The following is a 19,548-nucleotide window of genomic DNA, read 5'->3' as shown; positions in this document are numbered from 1 at the left end:
CTTCCCCCTCTGCCTCTGTGCAGGGTAGGTGGATTTCTCAAGAGACTGTCTTTAATATAGCCAAAAGTGACACATTAAGGAAGAACTGTAGTGCTTTGTTTCTGTGTTTTCCTCCTGTTCATCAATATCTGGAATGAGGAAGGGGAAAACCTAGTCTATAAAGATAAGACATTTATAGAACTAGCATAACCTAGAAACTATTGTTGGTTTTTATTCTTATCCTTTTTCCTGTGTTGGTTTCTTAAATTCTATTTATGTTTGAAAACGAACATTTTAGTGTTCACTTCTGCTTCACTGTTATTGTGCATACAGCTCATGTTTTCTGCAAGTTTGAATACATTAAACTGACAATTAAATGAAGTATAAAAGCATAGATTCATTTGCTTCAGACTAATCTTCTGCTAACATTCTTCTGTTTCTCATGGTCAAAAATTTCAAAATTAGTTTTATTTTGACATCAAATTTCCCTTTGCTGCACAAGTACAAGAACTTCTACCTTGAGGGATCTATTTGCCTTATAATAGTTTCTATCTTCTTGTGGTCTTTCAGACAAAAACCCAGCAATGTGCAAAGATACAGTTCTTCCAGAGAGAAGCAGAGTGAAACAAATAGAACAGTCTGAATGCAAAAGTGTGTTTTGCATGCTTTTGGTTTAGTTTTATTAGACATTGAGGATATTAAGTGCTGAGGAACTGTACTAGTGCATTACTTGAATTATATTTCATCACACAAGTAGAAGCAGCAAATTCTGCTTTTACAGCTGTAAATCAGCCTTACTAGAGGTATACAGCTTCACAGAGGAAGCTGAGTTATGGTTGTAGCAAACTAGGAAAATGCCTGTATTATCTTTTGTGGATGTGGACTTATAGATCGCCTTTATTCATTCATGTATCACTTGCTGCATGATTGTGTAAGAAGTTTAAGGAGGTAGATCATCCTCTCTTGTCCAGCTTCTTCAGAGTTCAGACAAGGACTGGACTGTTTGCTTAGACTGCTTCTCTAGACAAAAATTTGTTGAATTTTGAATCTTTTAGAACAGAGTGGGACTTGGCTGAACTGGAAGTAGCTGGCAGTGCAACAGGAAGCTTCTGTGCTTGTAGGCCAGACACACATGAAGGACCAAAGCTACAAACCACAGGTTTCTTTTTTAAAGTCAGGGATAGAGTAATAAATCATATCTGGAGTCACAGTAGGAGGAAGCAATGTGGAAAAAGACCTGTTAGAGTAGATGCTGTGTTATTTCCCTAAATACTAGGTGCCTTTGAGTGTGATTTACTTGGGAGAAGTTATTTCTGTTTCAGTAACTATCTGTGGTTATAGGTTCCTGGAGAAAAACCTGGCTAAATTAGATATATCTGGTGTATAGATTGGCTGTAAACTCAAATGTGGTCTGAAAGAACAAATTAAATTCCCTTCTCTGCCCCAGTAATGCTAAAGCCTGAAGGGTGACATGGGCTCAAGGCCCTTGTTTGGAAAATGTGCAGTTGTCCCTCACTTGACTAACAAGATAGAATAATATCAATATATTTTGCAGATCTTTACGTGTAGGGTGTTCCTTCCATGTTTCTTTCACTTTTTTTTTTCCTATCCTGGATCTCTGGTCTAGTAAAGGAGTGCGTAGGTTGTAACTATCTAAAAATGCAAGCTTGAAATATAACATGCTTTAAATGCACGACACAGTTTTTGAATTCTGTATCTGATATCTGATTAACATTTCTATAAACTGTAAAGTTGTTCATTTAGGTGTCTGAAATGCTGTGGAGCTTTTAAATGTAGTCTAGGAATGTTTTCCTCTTGACTGATCTGTTAGTCCATTTTTGAGCATAATGGATGTCAGTGTTCAGTTCTAACTGATGATCTGACTCGTGAAACATACTTTATATCCCGATCTTTTCTTGGATATACATGGGACAAAAATGTCTGCTTAAGTCCTCTTGTATGAATATGTGCAAAAATAACATCAGTTAGAATAGAAAGTAAAATTCCCTTAATGTAAAACACAGCTGACTGGCTAATTGAGGATGGCAACTGAAACAAGAGGTGCATAGTCCTCTCTGGTGCTGTCAGAATATGCAGGTGGATGAAGTTCATAAAAATGTAAAATGCAGGCTGATAGTTAAGGTTTTGTATGGTTTGTTTAATATTCAAGTTCAAACTGGAAAGTGCTTTGAGCAGGTGGTGGCAGCTGCATCTGTGCTGGTTGGTGCCTGTGGCACCCTTGAAATGAGTCTGAGGCACAAATGCTGCATGGCTTGTTGTGGTTCTCTTGTTGCTGTCAAATGAAACACCTTGTCTTTTTTCCCTGCTAGAGGCTCAAGAATTGTTGTCTGATTGCTGGAGCTCAGTGAATGCAGAGAGCAGAATGGAGCACTTAGACTGGGAGTGCTGGCCAGGCACCAGAATGAAATAGCACTTTGTTGATTGAAACACACTTTCAAATAAACTAAATTGAGTGACTCGCTTGGGGTAATGTGGGCAGATTTCCTACAGACCTGCCAATCCTGATGGGCAGATTTTTTTCTCTGTCCTCTAGTTTGTGTGATGTTGCCATTATATTTCTTCTTGTGGGCTAACCATGTACTTAGGGTTGTACCCAGGAGCTGGGCAGCAACAAGCAATCATTTCTTCTGATGAGTCTTGCAAATTTCTGATGACTATTGATTTCAAATATAAAAAAATTTCAAAACTATTTTTTATTTAATTTTATTTTACTTGTTTTGGTATAACTCCCAGCGAAGACTATTAAACCTGGTGGTATTCAGTCATTTTGGGAAAAAAACTTCAGCACTGATAAGCAAGTGGAGGCAAAAGCAGCATGTTCTTTTCGAAGCACTAGACATTTTGCTGAAACAGTCCTTTTCCTTCTATTTTATCGCCTGCCTCACTTTGCTTTTAGTCAACATATCTTCCTGTTTGACATGGGAAAATGGCATATGTGTTACTTTTTTATTGCTACTTACCAGCCAAGGGGATGTTAAAACACACTGAGAGATAAATGATGCTCCCAGTATGCATCTTTTCCTCAATCTAATGTGCTCTCATGTTTTAATAATATATAGACATATACTTCCACTTTGTGCAAGAAAGGTTAGAGCCAGAGGAAATAAGATATTTATCTGTCATAGTAACACTATAACCCATCTGTGGCAAACTGCCTAACCTGGGTGGATGTTTATCAGTCTCTTCCCTACTTATGAACTGTATCTAACTAGTGTTTCACAGAAGCCAGTGCAGCCTGGTGTTCTGAATTACTTGGAAGTCAAACAACTTGAATATCAGCTGTCAGTTTGCCATAAGTTTAATGCCTGATCTTTGGCAAGACAGCCTCATTTGTGAAAAGGAAGCTGTGGTTCCAATTTTCTTTCGAAAGAGATTTGAAACTTATGGATCAGAGGTGGTATGTGAAAGGATAAGGTTGAATATAATTGAACATGGAGTAACAGTACTGAAACTTGGTTCCCAGGAGGCAGAGGAACCCTTATTGAGATGAGGGAATTGTAAACCTTTATTTTGTGTTTCATGCTCATTAACTCTTCCCATACACTCTCAGTTACTGCTAGTGCAGTGGAATTGGCCCTCAGAGACAGCACACTAAAGTCTTCATTCCTGATCTCTTACTCAGGAAAAGAGACTCAGGGATGTCTCTTACTGGAACTGCATAAACTGCTGCCTTGCAAAGATAATCAGGCCAGCAAAGAATGTCACTTTGTTTGTTGGGTGGTTTTGTTTGTTTGTTTCTGTGGTTTGTTTTCACTTGGACTCAAGAAAAGCAAGCCAGTTTAACTGATTTCTACCAGATGAATGAGCCGTTGGAATCTGTACAATAAAAGTTTTTCGGTGGTGTTGGGGTTTTTTTGGTTGTTTTTTTGTTCCCATTATTTTTTACAGTTGAAATAATAGTGTTCCTTCCTAATAATACTGCAGAGCTCAGGCAGATGAAAAACTTCAGAGTATGGTGCTGGCTGCCTGCCCTTACCCAAATTTTAGCGGGGCAAAAACCTCACCAGCAGTGTGCCACTAATTGCCAGATAGAACATCAAGCAAAAAACATTCTGGAATCCACCAAGATACTTGAGTCCACAGTAATTGCATAATCAATTAATTTGATGTTATAAGTAGGTAGTGAGTTCACAATGTTACTTCTGCTGAAACCATAATTTTCCACAAAATTGAATTATAAGGTACAGATTTTAGGGTCACATTAAATCTTAAAGCAAATGTGTTTGTGTATTTTTGTGTACTTTTATTTCATGTGATAGCCTGTTACTTTTCAGTCTGAAATAATGTGAATCCTAAGGAGTCTTCCAGGTTCTGGCAGACTAATTTACACCACCAGCAGTTTGGAAATCCGCATGCACAGTGTTTGTTTATATCTTCTATTAGGGCTGTCCTGTGTTTTGATTACTTTCATGTTTTAGTACAGCAAGACTTGCATTTTTCTGTGAGAAAGACCAGTGTCTAATACACTGAAGACTGCTGTCCTATGCACTAGGATAGCTTTCATTTTGGTCATAAGACCCACAGTGGAATATCTGTTGTAAGAACATGCAGAGCTGTCTTTCCACAAGACCTGATAATAGTGTCTTCCTTAGAGTCCCCTCAACATCTGCATCATGTCATGGGAAAGGTAGCATAACTTTATTTAGGAGTTTTTTTAGTTTTTGGGCTTTTTTCTTTTTAAAAACAACATACCATATGAATCAAATGTTTATCTCCACAACAGTGCCTCATTTTCTACACATACGTCATTAATATTTCACTCTGTGATTGTGAAACCACTGAATTAGTGCTTATCCAGGTTGACAGGAGTTCACTGTATGGAGTCAAAAATTTGAGTTAGAGCACATTATCAGATTACTCAACTAAACTGAGATCTCAGAGCAGGTGGAGCAATTACCAGACAGGCCAGAAGGGAATGAATGCATGGTGATTCAATATCTTTGGTGGGTTTTGTTTTTTCATATTTTTCAAGTAAACATGAAGCTTTAATATTAATGTACATGAACAAAGTATATTCTCATTAATGCCATGCTTATTACTTTTACTGGAATGACCATGTTTAATGCATTGATTGATAATCCACCCTGTCAACTTTACCATGTGATAAAGTTGGTTTAAGGTGTGTAATGGTGTTTCTCTATAGAAAAGTTATAGTTACTCTTTATTATACATGATTTCCTATTATGGGAGATCAGCTTCAAGGCATAAAGCCTACAGAAGTTTTTCCAAAGAAAGCTAATGTTAAGAGACTGTTTATCTGTAAAATAAATTGTACAGCTATCCCAGGAGCCTTTTTAACTGAGGAAAACATGGCCAGCCAGTACTGTCAAACCTCATTACACAGAACAGGGCTGTAGCTTGTCCAGAAGGTTTTGCAAGTCAGCTATTCACCTTGGTAGAGTTCAGTGAGGGCAAGATGAAATCCTTGATATGGGTGTGATACACCTTCTGCATTTCTGCTGCTTCTGAGCAAACTCCAAAATTCATCTTCCTGGACTCCTTTGTGTCACAGCAAATGCTGCTCATCAGAGGGAAATGTTGTGTACCATTTATTTCACTGATTTTTTTTTCACCCTCTTACAGCAGTGGGAAACAAGCTTTCTGGCCACGTGGACAATGTACCTTCCAGTGATAGGAAATAATGATGCACAAATCTAGCCCCTGTCACACAGTCCTAAATGCAGGTAGTACCTGCTGTATGGTCAAGGCACAGCACTGAATTTGCCTTTCCTTTCATGTACTTTTGTGTTAAACCATTAAAAAAACAAACAACTCAGTCTGTACAGTTTGAACACAGTGCTAATTAAGCATTAACCATATTTGATATGTTTTGCCTTTTTAAACTAAGCTCTTTGGGAGCAAGTTTCTCCTTTAACAGACAAAATTATTTTTGCATCAAGTAAATGTGTTAGAGTGCTCAAGTGCTCATTTTGGAATATCTGATATCCAGTACATTGGTATTAATAATCAAGTATTGGCAAAAGGACATGCAGTTTGGGTGTGGCCTCAATTTCCCTATATAGGGGCAGAGATAAATGTAGTTTCTTCTACCAAATCAGTCTTGGTGTTCCTTGCAAAGTTTTTTTAACAAAAAAAACCTTATTTTAACCTTTTTTTTTTTTTTATGAGGACAGTGGCAGGCAATGCCTTCATTTGGTGCTTCCTCTTTTACTCAGAAATTAATTTCTGTGTTAGTGCCTGCTGCGATACAGCAGTGCTGGACAAAGTCCCTGCCGTGAGGTACACGGCTGTGCCAAGCCCTGCAGTGACCATGCTGAGCATTCTCCCGAGATGTTTGAATGTCACCATCAAACTACAGGCCAGCTTTTGCACTGATAAAAATGGGGAGGTTGCAGTTGATGTATTCTAACCAGAAATAAACCTTGGTAATAAATTATATCTGTTCTACTATTACCATTATAAATTTCTTTCCCAGGCTATTTTGCCTGACAGACCAGCCCAGGCAAATAAGAATGTATAATAATCCAAGTATTTTTGTCAAAGGAATGAGGAGTTTGTGTTCAAACACTTAAAATAGGGACAGTAGTCAGTGAAATATTTAGCAGTGGGAGAAATTAAATGCTGCAGCCTTAATGCCTGATGCATTGTGTCTGTGTGTGTTTTCAGATACTGTTGTTTACCATAGGAAGCTGTGATCAAAACTTCTCTGTTTGTGCACTGTCTCAAAGCAAATGAGCAAGTGGTTTTGTGGGGCAAAAAGATGGAATGTTATGGCTTTGTGGGATTTACTGAATTCTTAATAAACTTGAGGAACAGAGGAGATGTGGGCTTTGCAGTTAGTTTGTGGTTCTAAATAAGCACATAAACTTCTGACAAGCTGTAGTTGCTCTAAGCAGGATTTTTGGCATTGATCATTTCTCTTATTTGGCTGGAAAACAAAACAAAAACTCAGTTGTTAATGAGACAACATTAGTGCATTCATCTTTCCAGCTCTTTAGAATTAACAAATCAACATGAAGCCCCTTAATTTAAAAGTGTAAATTAATCTGCAGGACAGTAAAATGGAGCATCGCCAGAACTGGTGCATTGCAGCTCTGCCTTTAGGAGATGCAGTTTATTTAACCAAGACATGATGTTACTGTTTTGAAGAATCCACAGCCAAACAACATTAAAACCAGGCTCTCGGCTTATACTGAGGTGATTGTTTTTTTAATTGTTTTTCCCCCACATCGCGGCAGCTTTCCCTGCCAGTCAGCGCGAGTTCTTGCACCGATGATGTCATCGCTCAGTCTCCCCGCCACTACCAGGGGACCGGGCTCTCGTCATTCACTGGCAACTGCCTTTGCTCACATTTTCTGCTGAAGACAGGCTGCATTTATTCATCTGCGGTGCATTTGCTTTGTTTGATTTGCCAGGGTTTTAAATACATAGTGTGTGTATGGGCATACCTCTGATTATACAGAGAAAGTGAAGGCTGCTGTGGCTGACAGGGGAACTGAACAGTTTGTTCACCAAGCGTGTAACATGCTTGATTTTGGTACCATATTTATAAACTTGGTGTATTTTAACTGGGTGATATCATTGCCTGTGTGGAAGAGAAGTTATAAAGATATGCTGATGTCTTCATCCCTAATGATAAACATGGCCTTGGTAGCTTAGGTCAAAAAATGTGGTTATTGCTGATAGAATTGTTGAACTAGAGGCATTTGTAAAGATGAGAGGGAGGTAGATGCAGAAACACTAGACTAAATGGGGCTAGATTAATTTTGAATTAAATGGATTTTTTAAAAATACACTTTAAACAGAAATAAAATCTCTGAAAAGATAAAACCAAAAAAAAAATAAAAAATCTGTGTTGCATTCGGTTGGGTGAAACATTACTAGGTGTGTCTGTGTTTCTGAGTCAAATACACTGACAGTTGAACAGTGTTTGTAATAACAAACTTTGCTGGTCATGGTAATAGAATATATTTGTGTGGTGTGTGAAAATCCTTGCTAAATAAACATGATTAAAAGCAGGGAGGGACACAATTAAGTTTCCCCAAGTAATCTTAGCTCAGCCTTGGGCAGGCAACATTAATTTTTTTTCCCCCGAGGATTCCCTATTTTCCATAATGGTCATGCTGGGGATTTAAGGGGTGGGTTTTGTGTCCAACACAAAAAGTATCAGCATACTCTGAGTGATTTCATAGTGAGAAGGGAAAAATGGACAAGTCTTAAGCACATATGCAGTGCCCTAAGAACTGTAAGTATGAAGTGCAGTCTCCTTCTCTTGTTCGTGACCCAGCTTAGATCTGTGTGTGCATGCCAGACATGCAGGGGAAATGCATTCCCAGTTTCTTCACTGGCATCACCTTCCCCCAACCCAAGGAATTCCATATCTGAGCCATTTTGCCTTCAGATTCTCACAGATTATTATAGTGAGCTGTTTCCTCTATAGGTAAAACAAACATGAAATTCTGTAAAATAATATTTGCCTTCTACTAAGTATATGGCCATATGAACTACTACAGGTTTAGTTGGCACACTGCAAGTGGAGCAGCAACAAAAAAATCATTGTAAAATTCAGATCAGATTTCAGAGATAAAGAGACTTTGGGTTTTGGGTTGTTAAGGAGGGTGGAGAGAGAAGAAAGCTTTTTTTAAGAGGAAAGGTTAATGTTGCTGCCTGTCTGTCTTTTAGGTACATACATCATGACAACTGCCCTGGTGCCCCTCCTGGAAAAAGCAGCTGATGCCAGAGTGGTGAGTCTGTGATGCTGTTTAAAAGGGGTGTTTTACTATTTTTACCTTCTGGCTTGTGACAGCAGTTCTCTGACTGTGTTAGCAATGCAGGATTACTTATAAAGCTGTAAGGATCTCTAAAATCATCTTGGATTTTGCTAACAACCTCCTTCTCTGAGGCAAAGCTCCTGCCTGCTGCTCTCAACCCTTCATTGGAAATCAGAGTAAAACACTTCATTTGGGAACTTACCCTCTTAGATTCCCTAGGGCAGGTTAGCTCCTGCAGCAGAGTGCAAAAGATGTACAACAGGAGTATGGGCTTAAAAGAACTTTACAGATCTTGGTGTAAAATAAGACAGCAGGTATATTTTAAAAAATGAAATTTCCCAAGTTTTGTATGGCTTCTAAATAGCGTCAGTAAATGCTAAACATACAAACTGCAAATAGTGCTATTCTGCTATTCTCTTTCTCCCTATTATTTTTCAAAAGAAGAAGCACAAAATTCCTGAAATAAATCAACATCACTTCTTAAAAAACCTATGTGTCTTCCACCTCATTTCCAGGGTATGCTCTACTCATGAGCATAAGCATAATGCAAAGAGTATGCAGAGGAGTCCTGCTCTGCAGGGACTTCCAACCATAGCCTGAAGACTACATTGCATGCATGAGTGCATCTGTGGGGAGTACCTGGTTTTTGTTTTCATTCAGTTGCTTTTCATTCATTTGTTTTTCATCCATTTCATTACAGATAACTGTCTCTTCTGGGGGAATGCTAGTTCAAAAATTAAACGTATCTGACTTGCAGTCGGAAAATGGGCCTTTTGATGGAACTATGGTGTATGCACAGAACAAGGTACAGTCCATGGGACTGAAAACAAAGCCCAGCCCTTTTTTGCTAGGCAGCTCATGTCATCTGCTTTGCAAAAAGCCTGTTGGTCACTGTTGCTTTCCCATTCCATCCAACCCATATGCAGATGCACAGGCAATAATCTTCAGGAGTATGATGGCATGCCCTGAGGAGTGCATACATCTTGCATGGAGGAGAGCATGGCTAGACTTTCATTTGATACGAGAGAAGTCCCAAGGGGGAACACTGTCTTTAGCTGATGAACCCTGTCTGCCTGCTTAGTTCTTGCCCACAGTCTGCAGCAAGTAGATGTGGTCAGTAAAAGCAGTGCAGATGCTTTAAAAGTAGATTTGTGGCCAGGGTATGGATGGCAATGAGTGTGGAAGTCTCTGATGAAATTATCCAATAAATCCAGTCAGGATGAGCAGCATTTCTGCTGTACATAAATGCTCTGGTATTTATGGCATATTTGATATAGTTTATTTCCCTGGGAACTAATTTGGTGGACAGGCTGTTGAACTCGGTGCTAGCGTGGCTCTTACTGCTCTATCCTAGAGACAGCAAGTTGTCCTGACAGAACAATGGGCAAAGGCTCACAGAAACATCCATTTCTCTGTGATGCACCCTGGCTGGGCAGACACTCCAGGTAACATCTGCTTCACGCTCTGACAATAACTTTTTCTTTTCAGGATTAGTCTAAAAGCAGAGAGAAATGAAACTTCCTAGTATATTTCTCCAACAGGTGCAGTAATTTCTTTTCTCCAAACTGGTGCTTGAAGTAGTTTTCTATCCCCTTGGTGGCTCTATTCTGCACAGTGTCTGCTAGCTGTGTATATCTAGAGAATAATAATGGGCAATGAATGCTTCCAACCCTGCACAAATGCACAGCAGAGACACAGTTCTTTAAGGTAACCTTTAAGTTACATTTGTAGTGGAACTGTTAAACACAGATGGCACTTCTGCATCTGAAAGTCCCAATATGCAGACACTGAGAATTTGTGAGGGCATGTAGGAGAATGCACCACTGTGCAAACCCTGTGCTCTTCCTCTAGGCATTTACTGCTGTTGAGAAGCAGTTTGGCCATTCAGCCCTTTGTCTGAGCTGCAGCTGTTCTTCCGTGACTGTGCCTGAGCAGGTGGGCCAGCATCGGTCATGCACTATGCATGTTGCATTCCCAATGTTTCCACCTCCCAGTGCCCAAGCTTGGGATGCAGAACAGCAGTTACATCTCTAGGTCTTTTATAGGGATGCAGTTTCCAAAAATTGCTTCTGACAACAGAAGCATTTACCCTGTCTACTTTATGCTTGAAAATAGCCCTTTCCAACTAAATATCCTGCTATTTATTTTTCTTTAAAATACATTTATTTTTGCACTTCCTTTGTGGATTTCAGACTTAATGAACCATAAAGTTATCCCACCTTGAAGTTCAAAGACTATCCAACCCCCAGAAATAAACACCTACAGTGGATGGATGGGCTCACAGTCATCATCTGTTGGACAAAATAAAATGAAGGCAGAGTTTAGACAAGAAGTAAGCAGATTTTAAATACAGTGCTGCAACTGGTTTCCTAAAACTGGTGAGAAAATAAGAGCTAAAAATCCCATTAGAATACTCATTTTTGGAATACTAAATTTTGGTTTTTGGAATTTCTGTTTCCCCCACGTTTGTCATCTTCACAGTTTAGAATGGGATTGGCAGAGGAATGTCTTACAGATCCTGTTGTCAGTTTTGTCCCTGTAATTTGACCCAAACAAACAAGTGGTAGATCATCTGGCAGTTTAGTGCTATTCTCCCACAAGCCTTCCTACTCCCATATCGGGGGAAATAACTCATTTTCTTCCATAAGCTCCAGAGATGCCTCCTCTCCTTCCTACACACAGAATGGCAATTTGAAGCTGTTCTATTTTTGGTTTTATTTTTTTGTATCAAAGAAGCTTTACATGGCAGACCACCATTCCATTGTTATCCTTTCCAGCTGTGAGATCATCCATGCCCGATTTCTACGAGAGGATGAAGAACTCTCTGCGCACAGAGGCCCAGGGAGCTGACACCGTCCTGTGGTTGGCAGTGTCAGCTGAAGCAGCAAGGCTGCCCAGCGGCCTGTTCTTCCAAGGTAAGGAGCCGTGTCTCACAGGCTGGAGATCCCCAGCCTGGCTGAGCTTAGGATCCCTGTCTGGCTCCCCTGGAAGGGGATGAAGGCTGCACCAGGCAGCTTGTGCAAAGGATAAAGCATTCCTCAAAGTTGTTTCAAGACTAAATGTTCGAGTAAACATCGTGTTAAATTATTATATTCCTGCTTTTGTCCTCTAAAGTAGCTGATAGAGACTTCAAAGCATTTCTTTAGGGAGGGTTGGAGATTTTTGTAATGAAAATGCCTGCATGTAGGACTGTGCCAAGGGAAGGTGAATCACAGAAGTCAAAAAGTATCTCACAGAGTTGGCTCTGCTTTGACAGGTTCTTCTTCCTACTGTTCCATGCTAGCTAAAACTGTCAATTCCCCCTTTCTCTAGCACTGGGCAAAGACTTCAGCACAGTGGCGTTTTTGGCACTGTGAGCTCAGGGAATGGAAAAGTAGGGCAGAGCCTTTCTTTTCTCCCAGGCAAATGACAGGCATCTTTATAGGAGCAGCTGGAAGCAGGGATGCCTCAGTGGTGATACAGGTCAGTTCAGAAAAAGAAAGCTCAGGGTAATTTCTTAGGGAAGCTCAGGGCTTCTGTTGGATGTGGCACTCAAATCATGATTCACTGAATTTCTATACAGCATGCAGGAAGCTCAGACTTTTCTGCATTTGGGTTACTTTGTCCCTTCTATCCCACAGTCAGTCACACAGCGTTGGCTGCAGTGGACGTTTTTCATGTCAGCATGGTGCGCATATGCCTTTCTCTTACTCCAGTCACTTTCTTCTGGTCCTAGTGCTTCTGCTCAGTTGTTCTTTCTGTTTCTTTCATAATTCCACCAGGCTCTTCTCTTTGGCCTTTGTCTACCCCCAGCCTTGGTAAACAGGGAACGTGCCCTGGCTCTTTAGCTGAAGCTACTGACTTTTGAGAGCTTTGGTCCTGGCACGATTGATCTTAAAGCTGCAAGAGAAGTTCTGAGTCTGTGTCTTGTGCTTATCAAACGGTGATGAAGCCAGTTATTTCTAGCTCCTATGGCCTTTTGGAAGCCACAGCTTAGCATGGGAATTCTTCAGGCCCTTTCAGTGAAGGGCTTGGGGTGCAGGAGCACTTTGCCACAAATCCCACACTTCTGGTCCTAGGAAGCCATTTTCCAAATCAGTCAGAGTTTCCCTCCATTTTCTGCATTCTTTTTTACTTTTTGAGAGCAAACCAAAGCCAGTTTTTTCTGAGAAAAAAATAAACAGAAGTGAGAACATGACTAGTACTACCAGAATTCTCTGCATCTGCTAAAATATACAAAAAATGTTTAACAGAGGCCTGCTTTCCAAAGACTAGAAGCATCTTCTCTGTGATGCTGAACTTGGCTTTTTACCTAGTTCCCAAACTTTAGCACAGGCTGCTGGAAGCACTGTGGCTGGGTGGAAAGCTGTTCATAATCAGTGCTGGAGAAGGGAATGTTCCTCTGCATGTTTCTCTCTCCTCCATTTTCCATGAGCAGAAGTTATGTGGCGCGTGCAGTCAGGTAAACATTTGTTCTTAAGAGAGCAAATATCTCTGCTCTCCTGGGAAGCCCAGTGGCAGCCTGATAGGTTTTCAGGGAAATCTGCTGCCCAGAGTTGCAACAGCTTGTTCTTTTTATCTCAGCTGGCTGCTGTGGTAGTTGGGCTCGCTAAAACGACTTAACAGTGCTCTGAATGTTGTTCCACAGATACCTGACAGCATTGTCGTAAGACTCCTGGGCTCTAGATACTGTGTTTTTGGAGGGGAAAATCCCTTAGAGTAGGTGGTGGTAACAGCTGTATTTACAGAGTGAGTGACAGGCATGAGATTTGGAAAACCAAGCAAAGCATCAAACTGAGCAAACTTGGTTGGATACATGTCATTTGCGGCAATTGAGCAATAAGCCCGAGTTCCTTTGCACTTAGAATTTAACTATTGTTTCTAAGGATGAAAGTAAGCATTTTAAGACTGAAAATAATCCTAACTACAAAGTCCCAGCTGTGGATTTGTATAGTGCTAGAAACATTCTCCAGGAGGCAAGGAAAAATGTTGTTTCAAGTGCAAAAACATCTTCTGCCTGCAGCAACAAACTCCAGCTTTTGCTCTTTGTCTGTAGGTGTTGCACTAGTGACAGGCATAACCCTACAAGGAAGCCTTCCTTTTCCTAAACTGTCCTCAGCTGCAAATGGAGGCTTGCTTCACAGTCCAGGTCATATTGTGCTACAGAAAAATCACTCTAGCTCCAAAATACAAATTGAATAGGTTAAATTTTTGGTTTAGAAGATATGCTTAACTGCAGGTACCTAGAAGGTTAAGTTTCCAGGCTTCAAGACCATGAGGTATGTTTGCGCAGTAGAGAGTCCATCAGAAAAATGTCTTTTCTGCTATAAGAGAGTTAAATGTACCCATAAGATTTTTGGGGGGTTCTTTGTTTGTTTTCTTATTTTTATTTTATTTTTGTTTTTTCTTCTTTTCTTCCAGACAGGCAACCAGTCCCTACTCATTTACCCCTAGCATACACCCACAGTCCACCAGAGGATGAAGAGAAACTAATGGAGCTGCTAGAAGAGCTCTCCCAGAAGTTTAAATCTGTTTCTCCAGGAACTTAAGTGTCTGCTGACACAGTGTCACCACAAATGACATAGTAACCTGCTGTTGAGGGGAAGTAGGATGCCATAGGCCTGTTAAAAATTAATTAGGTTAAGGTGTCCTCATAATGAGGCAGTAGAGTGGCACCTGTGTCATTTTTTTCTGCTCTCAGCTCTCTCCCACTGTGAATGTGCAGCTGCTGCCTCAAGACACACTAAGAAGAAATGTATTGAAAGAAAAATTGAGAGGCATTAAAATAAACCCTGAGACTTTGTAAAGTTACCTAGAATAATTTAAAACACTCAGCATAGAGAAATGCAGAGGAGTGTACTTTCAGTAGCCTTCATGAAGGACTTCAGGAAAGAAGTGGGAATGCTTTAAACAGCTTCTAACTGCTATATTTGACAGGTTGGTGGCTTTCTTTACTGCATGAGGGTGATTGGGCTCAAACATGTAGCTGGGAATGCAGAAATTCTCTTGCAGAACCTGCTTAAAGTTTAAAGGGAAGGATTCCTCATGGCCTTCAGTTTCTATAAATTAGAACTGGTATGCAGAAGTGATCTGCTTCCTCATGTTTAAACAGCAAGAATTTAGGAACACTGCCAAATGCCTTCCACATTACTTTATGGCGCCAGGGCTAAATATTATCCCATTTATGTCAAAATACCATAAAGTAGGAGGTTTCAACACAACACACCCAGACATGGCTGGATCCAGCAGAGAAATGGCTGCATGACTGTAGACACAAAAAGAAACAGCATGCTAAGCTGTACCTGCTTGACATTTCTGTGAGAGATTAAAGGGAATTATTTTATCATTATTAATAGATTAAGAGGGGAAGGGAACTGTGGCAGGGCACAGCTTTTAGAGAAGAATCCATGGAGGAGAAGGGAGGCTTGTATTTTGTCTGGATCTGTTTACTTCCAGACACAGAGGACAGGATTCATCTTACCTGATCTGTAAGGTCATTTGAATTACTCACTGAGTTTCTCACTGTAGATCAGTAGAGAGAAGAAAGGGCTTTTTTCACAGGGATTTACTGGATCTAGTTTAAGAAACACCACCTCCAGTGCTGCATCTTTCTAGTAGTGCTGAAGACAATCAGCTCAGACTAAGACATTCCAGTGGGACTCATTTTGTCTTAATTATTTCAGATTTACTGCAAAGCCAAGACCGTTATTAACAAATAATACATTTTCTCCTGAACGGAGTGTGTTTATTAACCAGCTGCCTCCAGAACCCAGCCAAGCTGCTGCACTGTTTCACATGTGGCTCAAACTAGTGTGGTAGGACCAAGGATCTAAACACAAATATAACACAGGTGTTCTTGAGCTCTCTGCAGTGACTGGCAGCTAAAGACTGCTGATGGACAGAGGAGAACTCCTAATGTCTGCTTTATGTAATTTAGTTTCCTCCTGGCTGATGGTATTTCCTCATTAATCAAAGATCTCCTATTAAGTATCAGTTTAAGAAAAAACTGCTTTTTTCAGCCTACTGTCAATCTCCTTAGAAATAAAGACTTTACCGTCAGAGAGGCCCTGAGGAAAATTTTCGCATGATAAGCAGTGCTGAGACAAGTCAGGCTGTCACAGCTCCTCCTGAAGAGGCTGGGTCAGCATTCAAACTGTTGCCTCATTTATAAATTAACTCTTTCTTGCACTACAGTGAAAGAAAACAACAGCAAGTCTTGTACAGAGGTTTATTTCCTGCAAATCTGGTATTAACATTTTCTGTGGTTTCAGCTGGTAAACACAGTTACCCAAAACGAGAGCATGGCTGGAAGAATATATAGTAACTACATTTCTTAACCCAACAGCTGCAAGGCTAATAAAAATATTTGCATTATTTAGTATTTATGTCAATTTGCTTCTCAGCTCTGCAATACAGAAGAAAAGTTTAATGAGTGGTATTTAAATAGTTCATAAAAGTAAAAACTCTGCACTATATATGTAAATATTTAACACATTTTAGTCCACATTCTGCACCAGTGTATTTGAATAGCCTATATTTTCCATTTTGTGTCACAGCTTAAAAATGAAGTCAAAGTTAAGAAAACTGCTTTAATCAAAGTTTGGTCACAGTGTCAAAGAGCAGTATGCTATGGTTTAAGAGCACTTGTAATTTAAAAGTAACTAAACCACAGGAACAGCAACTAGAAGCAAAGTCCAGAGTCTCAAACACTTTGGTATTATGGTCCTGTTGATGCTTTATTTCAGCCTGATTCCATGAGAGCAAACATGGCATGTGGCTGCAAGCCAGCAAGAGAATTTGTGGTAATGCAATCCAGAATGACTTGCACCTTCATGTAAGTGAATACATTTACAGACTCACAGATTATGCTGAGTCAGAAGGGACCCACAAGCCTCATGGAGTCCAACTCCTAGCCTTGCACAGGACACTCCAAGAGTCACACCAGGTGCCTGAGAGCACTGTCCAAATGCTTCTTGAACTCTGTCAGGTTTGGTGCTGTGACCAGTTCCCTGGGCAGCCTCTTCCAGTGTCCAACCACTCTCTGGGTGAAGAACCTTTTCCTGAGATCCAACCTAAACCTCCACTGACACAATTTCAAGCCATTCCCTTGGGTCCTGTCACTGGTCACCCCAGAGAAGAGATCAGTGCCTGCCCTTCCTCTTCCCCTCACAAGGAAGTTGTAGACTGTGATTAGGTCTCCCTTCAGTCTCCTCTTCCACTTTTAAAATTTTATGAGCAAAATAAAAATAGCATCCAGATGACCAGAAAATGAAGGTAGCACTGGTCCTTGCTAAACAGTGCACACTGGGAGTTTGAAAGCACACCTGGTTCATGGGAATGGACAAGCACAGCAGCTGCTCTTGCCAACCTCTCCTGTCCATGCACAACCCAACACTTCTTGTAGCAGATTTGGGGCTTTTATGACTCTGACCTCACTCTGATGGCTTCACATTTTTCTTCATTTCATAAAGTCACCTAGTTGGGAAGTTTTTGCTCTCAGGGATCTTGCACAGCAATGTAGCACTACAGAGCACATGTGGAGTTGGTAATTTCCCTACATCCTAATGGAAAGGCACACCCCATCATCAGTGCAGCAAGACTGACTGCAGTGATGCAGGGGCCACTACAACTTCTCTTTTTTTCTTGGATGAAAATTTTAGGAGGTCATTGTAACAGGTATCAAACAATTTCGTAAACTGCATTTTGTCTTGTTATTTGTAGTTTAATTTCTGGGTCATAAATTGTTTAAAAAAACCCCATAACAATAAACTAAATCAATCTGCTGTTGGTTAAAGGTGTAAAAAATTGTTTGTTATTTGCCTTTGAATGAAGGCACTCCCATACATACCTCACCATTTTTGGAGTGAAGTGTAAATACCAGTTGTTGGCATTTGCAGTAACACACACTCCAGCTTCTGTGTTCCATTCAGTGGGAACAACCTGTGAGCAGAGCCACCCCTTCCTGTTAAACAAGGCTCAGGTGGGATGTTGAACATGCACTGCCTGGGCTCAAAGGGAGTTCTGCTGTATCTCCATTATAGCCTGGTAAGTCAGTCCTGTAAACCTCAATGTAAATAAATGTATTTGGTGGGAGACAGTCCCAGCCATTTCAATTGTCAGCACAAGCACTAATTTATATTTTTGTAATGACAGAGCCTTTCTAAAAGCCATGGCACTTGGAGCAGTACTAGTTTTCATTAAGCAGTGCTGAACTTGGTGAGTGGAGAGTGAACACAGAATTCTTCTTTCGGGAAGTAACCTGATGGAACAATGGAGGAGGACAGCTAGGAAGCAGTTTAACCCGTAAGTTCCTCTGTAGGTTACTCTCTCACCCTCTCTGCAAAAATAAAGCACCCATCTCATGACACTGGATCATACTTATCTAAAATTAGTGCTGGTCAACATCCACCCACTGTCATTTTAGACAGGCAGTTTCCACTCTGGCAATGCAAAGCTTTGCATCTTCCCTAGCTCAGTTTTCTCTGTTTGCCTCAGACTTCCCATCTCATGTTTTGTTGGGAGAGACAATTCTGGGCACATTCGGGCAGAATCAGCGACTGATTACAGGAGATAATTTTGAAATGCAACTAAGATGACCTGAAAACTCTGTATTCCTGCAGTCACCCAAAAAGCACTGATCTAGGCAACACGAGAAAGAAGGCTTTGAAAAGGCACTGAATCTGATAGGGAGCAAGTGCAACAAAAGCACTCCTGGGACTAAAAGTGATCAAATCCAAGAACTTCAATTTGTGAAGTAGGTCAGTATTTATGTTCCTCTCTCTAGAGGGAGCCATCAGATAAACTTACAGAAAAATGATGTATTCCTCTGAAAGAAGTTTTCTCTCTCAAAACAAAAGCTAACACTCAGCTTTATGAAGGGGCACAATTTCAGCCTGGCCAAGGTTCAGCAGGACAGGTTTCTACCCTGCTCCCTGGAGAAACAACTCAAACCTTTGCTGTACCAGCAGTGCCAGTGTCACGTCACAGATAAAAATATTGTCCAAACAGGGAAAGAGTGCTAAAACCTGCACTTGTGCAAACTTCAGGGAGAGAGTTCCCAGGAAGTGCCATTTTCTTTGATAGTTAAAAATCTTGGGCATCTTCCCTTTTCCGTTCAGGATCCACAATCCACAGGGAGCCTTGAAGTGATGCACAAAATTGTGCAATTCCTCTGTTGCCCAGACACCGTTTCCTTTGGGCTGCTCACCCACTGCCAGGCACTCAGGGCAAGAATTCATCCTGGCAAAGAACACGTCCATAAAACAGCTGTCAGTTTTATGGCAATTCACAGAACAGGCAGATGAATGGGTCCAGTCGAAACTCAGTAAACCAAATTCCTCATTACATACGTGGAGAAGGAAAAGAAATAGCCAAAAGCTGATAGTAATTAATTTACTGGGGTTAAGATACCACAATTTATTCAGCTACATCAGAAACACTTATTTACATAATGGAACAGTACTGGAAAGTGTTACAGTGTAGTAGGTAGAAAAAGATGGTCAAATTGTTGAGCAGCATTCCTGCAAAACACTGACCTGAACAAAGCCATGTCTTTTTTTCATATAAAATCCCTCTAATCAAAAAGATTAGCCCACAATTAGCAAAGGGATTAGCAAAGCCCACAAGATACTGGTCCGTATGACAAACTTAACACACTAAACAGTCAGAAACAAGGCTCAGCCTTTGGAAAGCTAAACCACAGCTACTGCTAATGCTAATGACAAAGATGTAGCAAGGAAGTTTGTGTACTTATCTATTTGTGAAAATTTCTTAATTACTTGGCCATGGCAACCCCACAGAATTTTCTTGGGACAGGACAAAATAGGGGTGTTTGCAA

General features: G+C 40.5%; 1 protein-coding gene across 3 annotated transcripts in view; it reads left to right on the top strand.

The window, feature by feature from the left end:
* Positions 1-17,505, top strand: part of DHRS12 (dehydrogenase/reductase 12) — a 29,148-nt gene extending 11,643 nt beyond the window's left edge. For 2 of the 3 annotated variants that reach the window (XM_086881392.1, XM_086881394.1), the window contains 5 exons: positions 8,644-8,705; positions 9,433-9,537; positions 10,087-10,177; positions 11,510-11,647; positions 14,133-17,505. In XM_086881392.1, the coding sequence (XP_086737518.1) occupies positions 8,644-8,705; positions 9,433-9,537; positions 10,087-10,177; positions 11,510-11,647; positions 14,133-14,260 (524 nt within the window). In that variant the 3' untranslated portion in view covers positions 14,261-17,505. The remainder of the gene's footprint in view (positions 1-8,643; positions 8,706-9,432; positions 9,538-10,086; positions 10,178-11,509; positions 11,648-14,132) is intronic. The other variant, XM_086881393.1, reaches the window with a different exon arrangement.
* Positions 17,506-19,548: the final 2,043 nt, after the last annotated feature.

The sequence above is a fragment of the Cyanistes caeruleus genome, chromosome 3 (assembly GCF_971803275.1).
Source record: "Cyanistes caeruleus chromosome 3, bCyaCae1.hap1.1, whole genome shotgun sequence".
NCBI classification, from domain to species: Eukaryota; Metazoa; Chordata; class Aves; order Passeriformes; family Paridae; genus Cyanistes; species Cyanistes caeruleus.
Note: the sequence above shows the minus strand (reverse complement) of the source record. Positions and strands in the feature narration are given on the sequence as shown.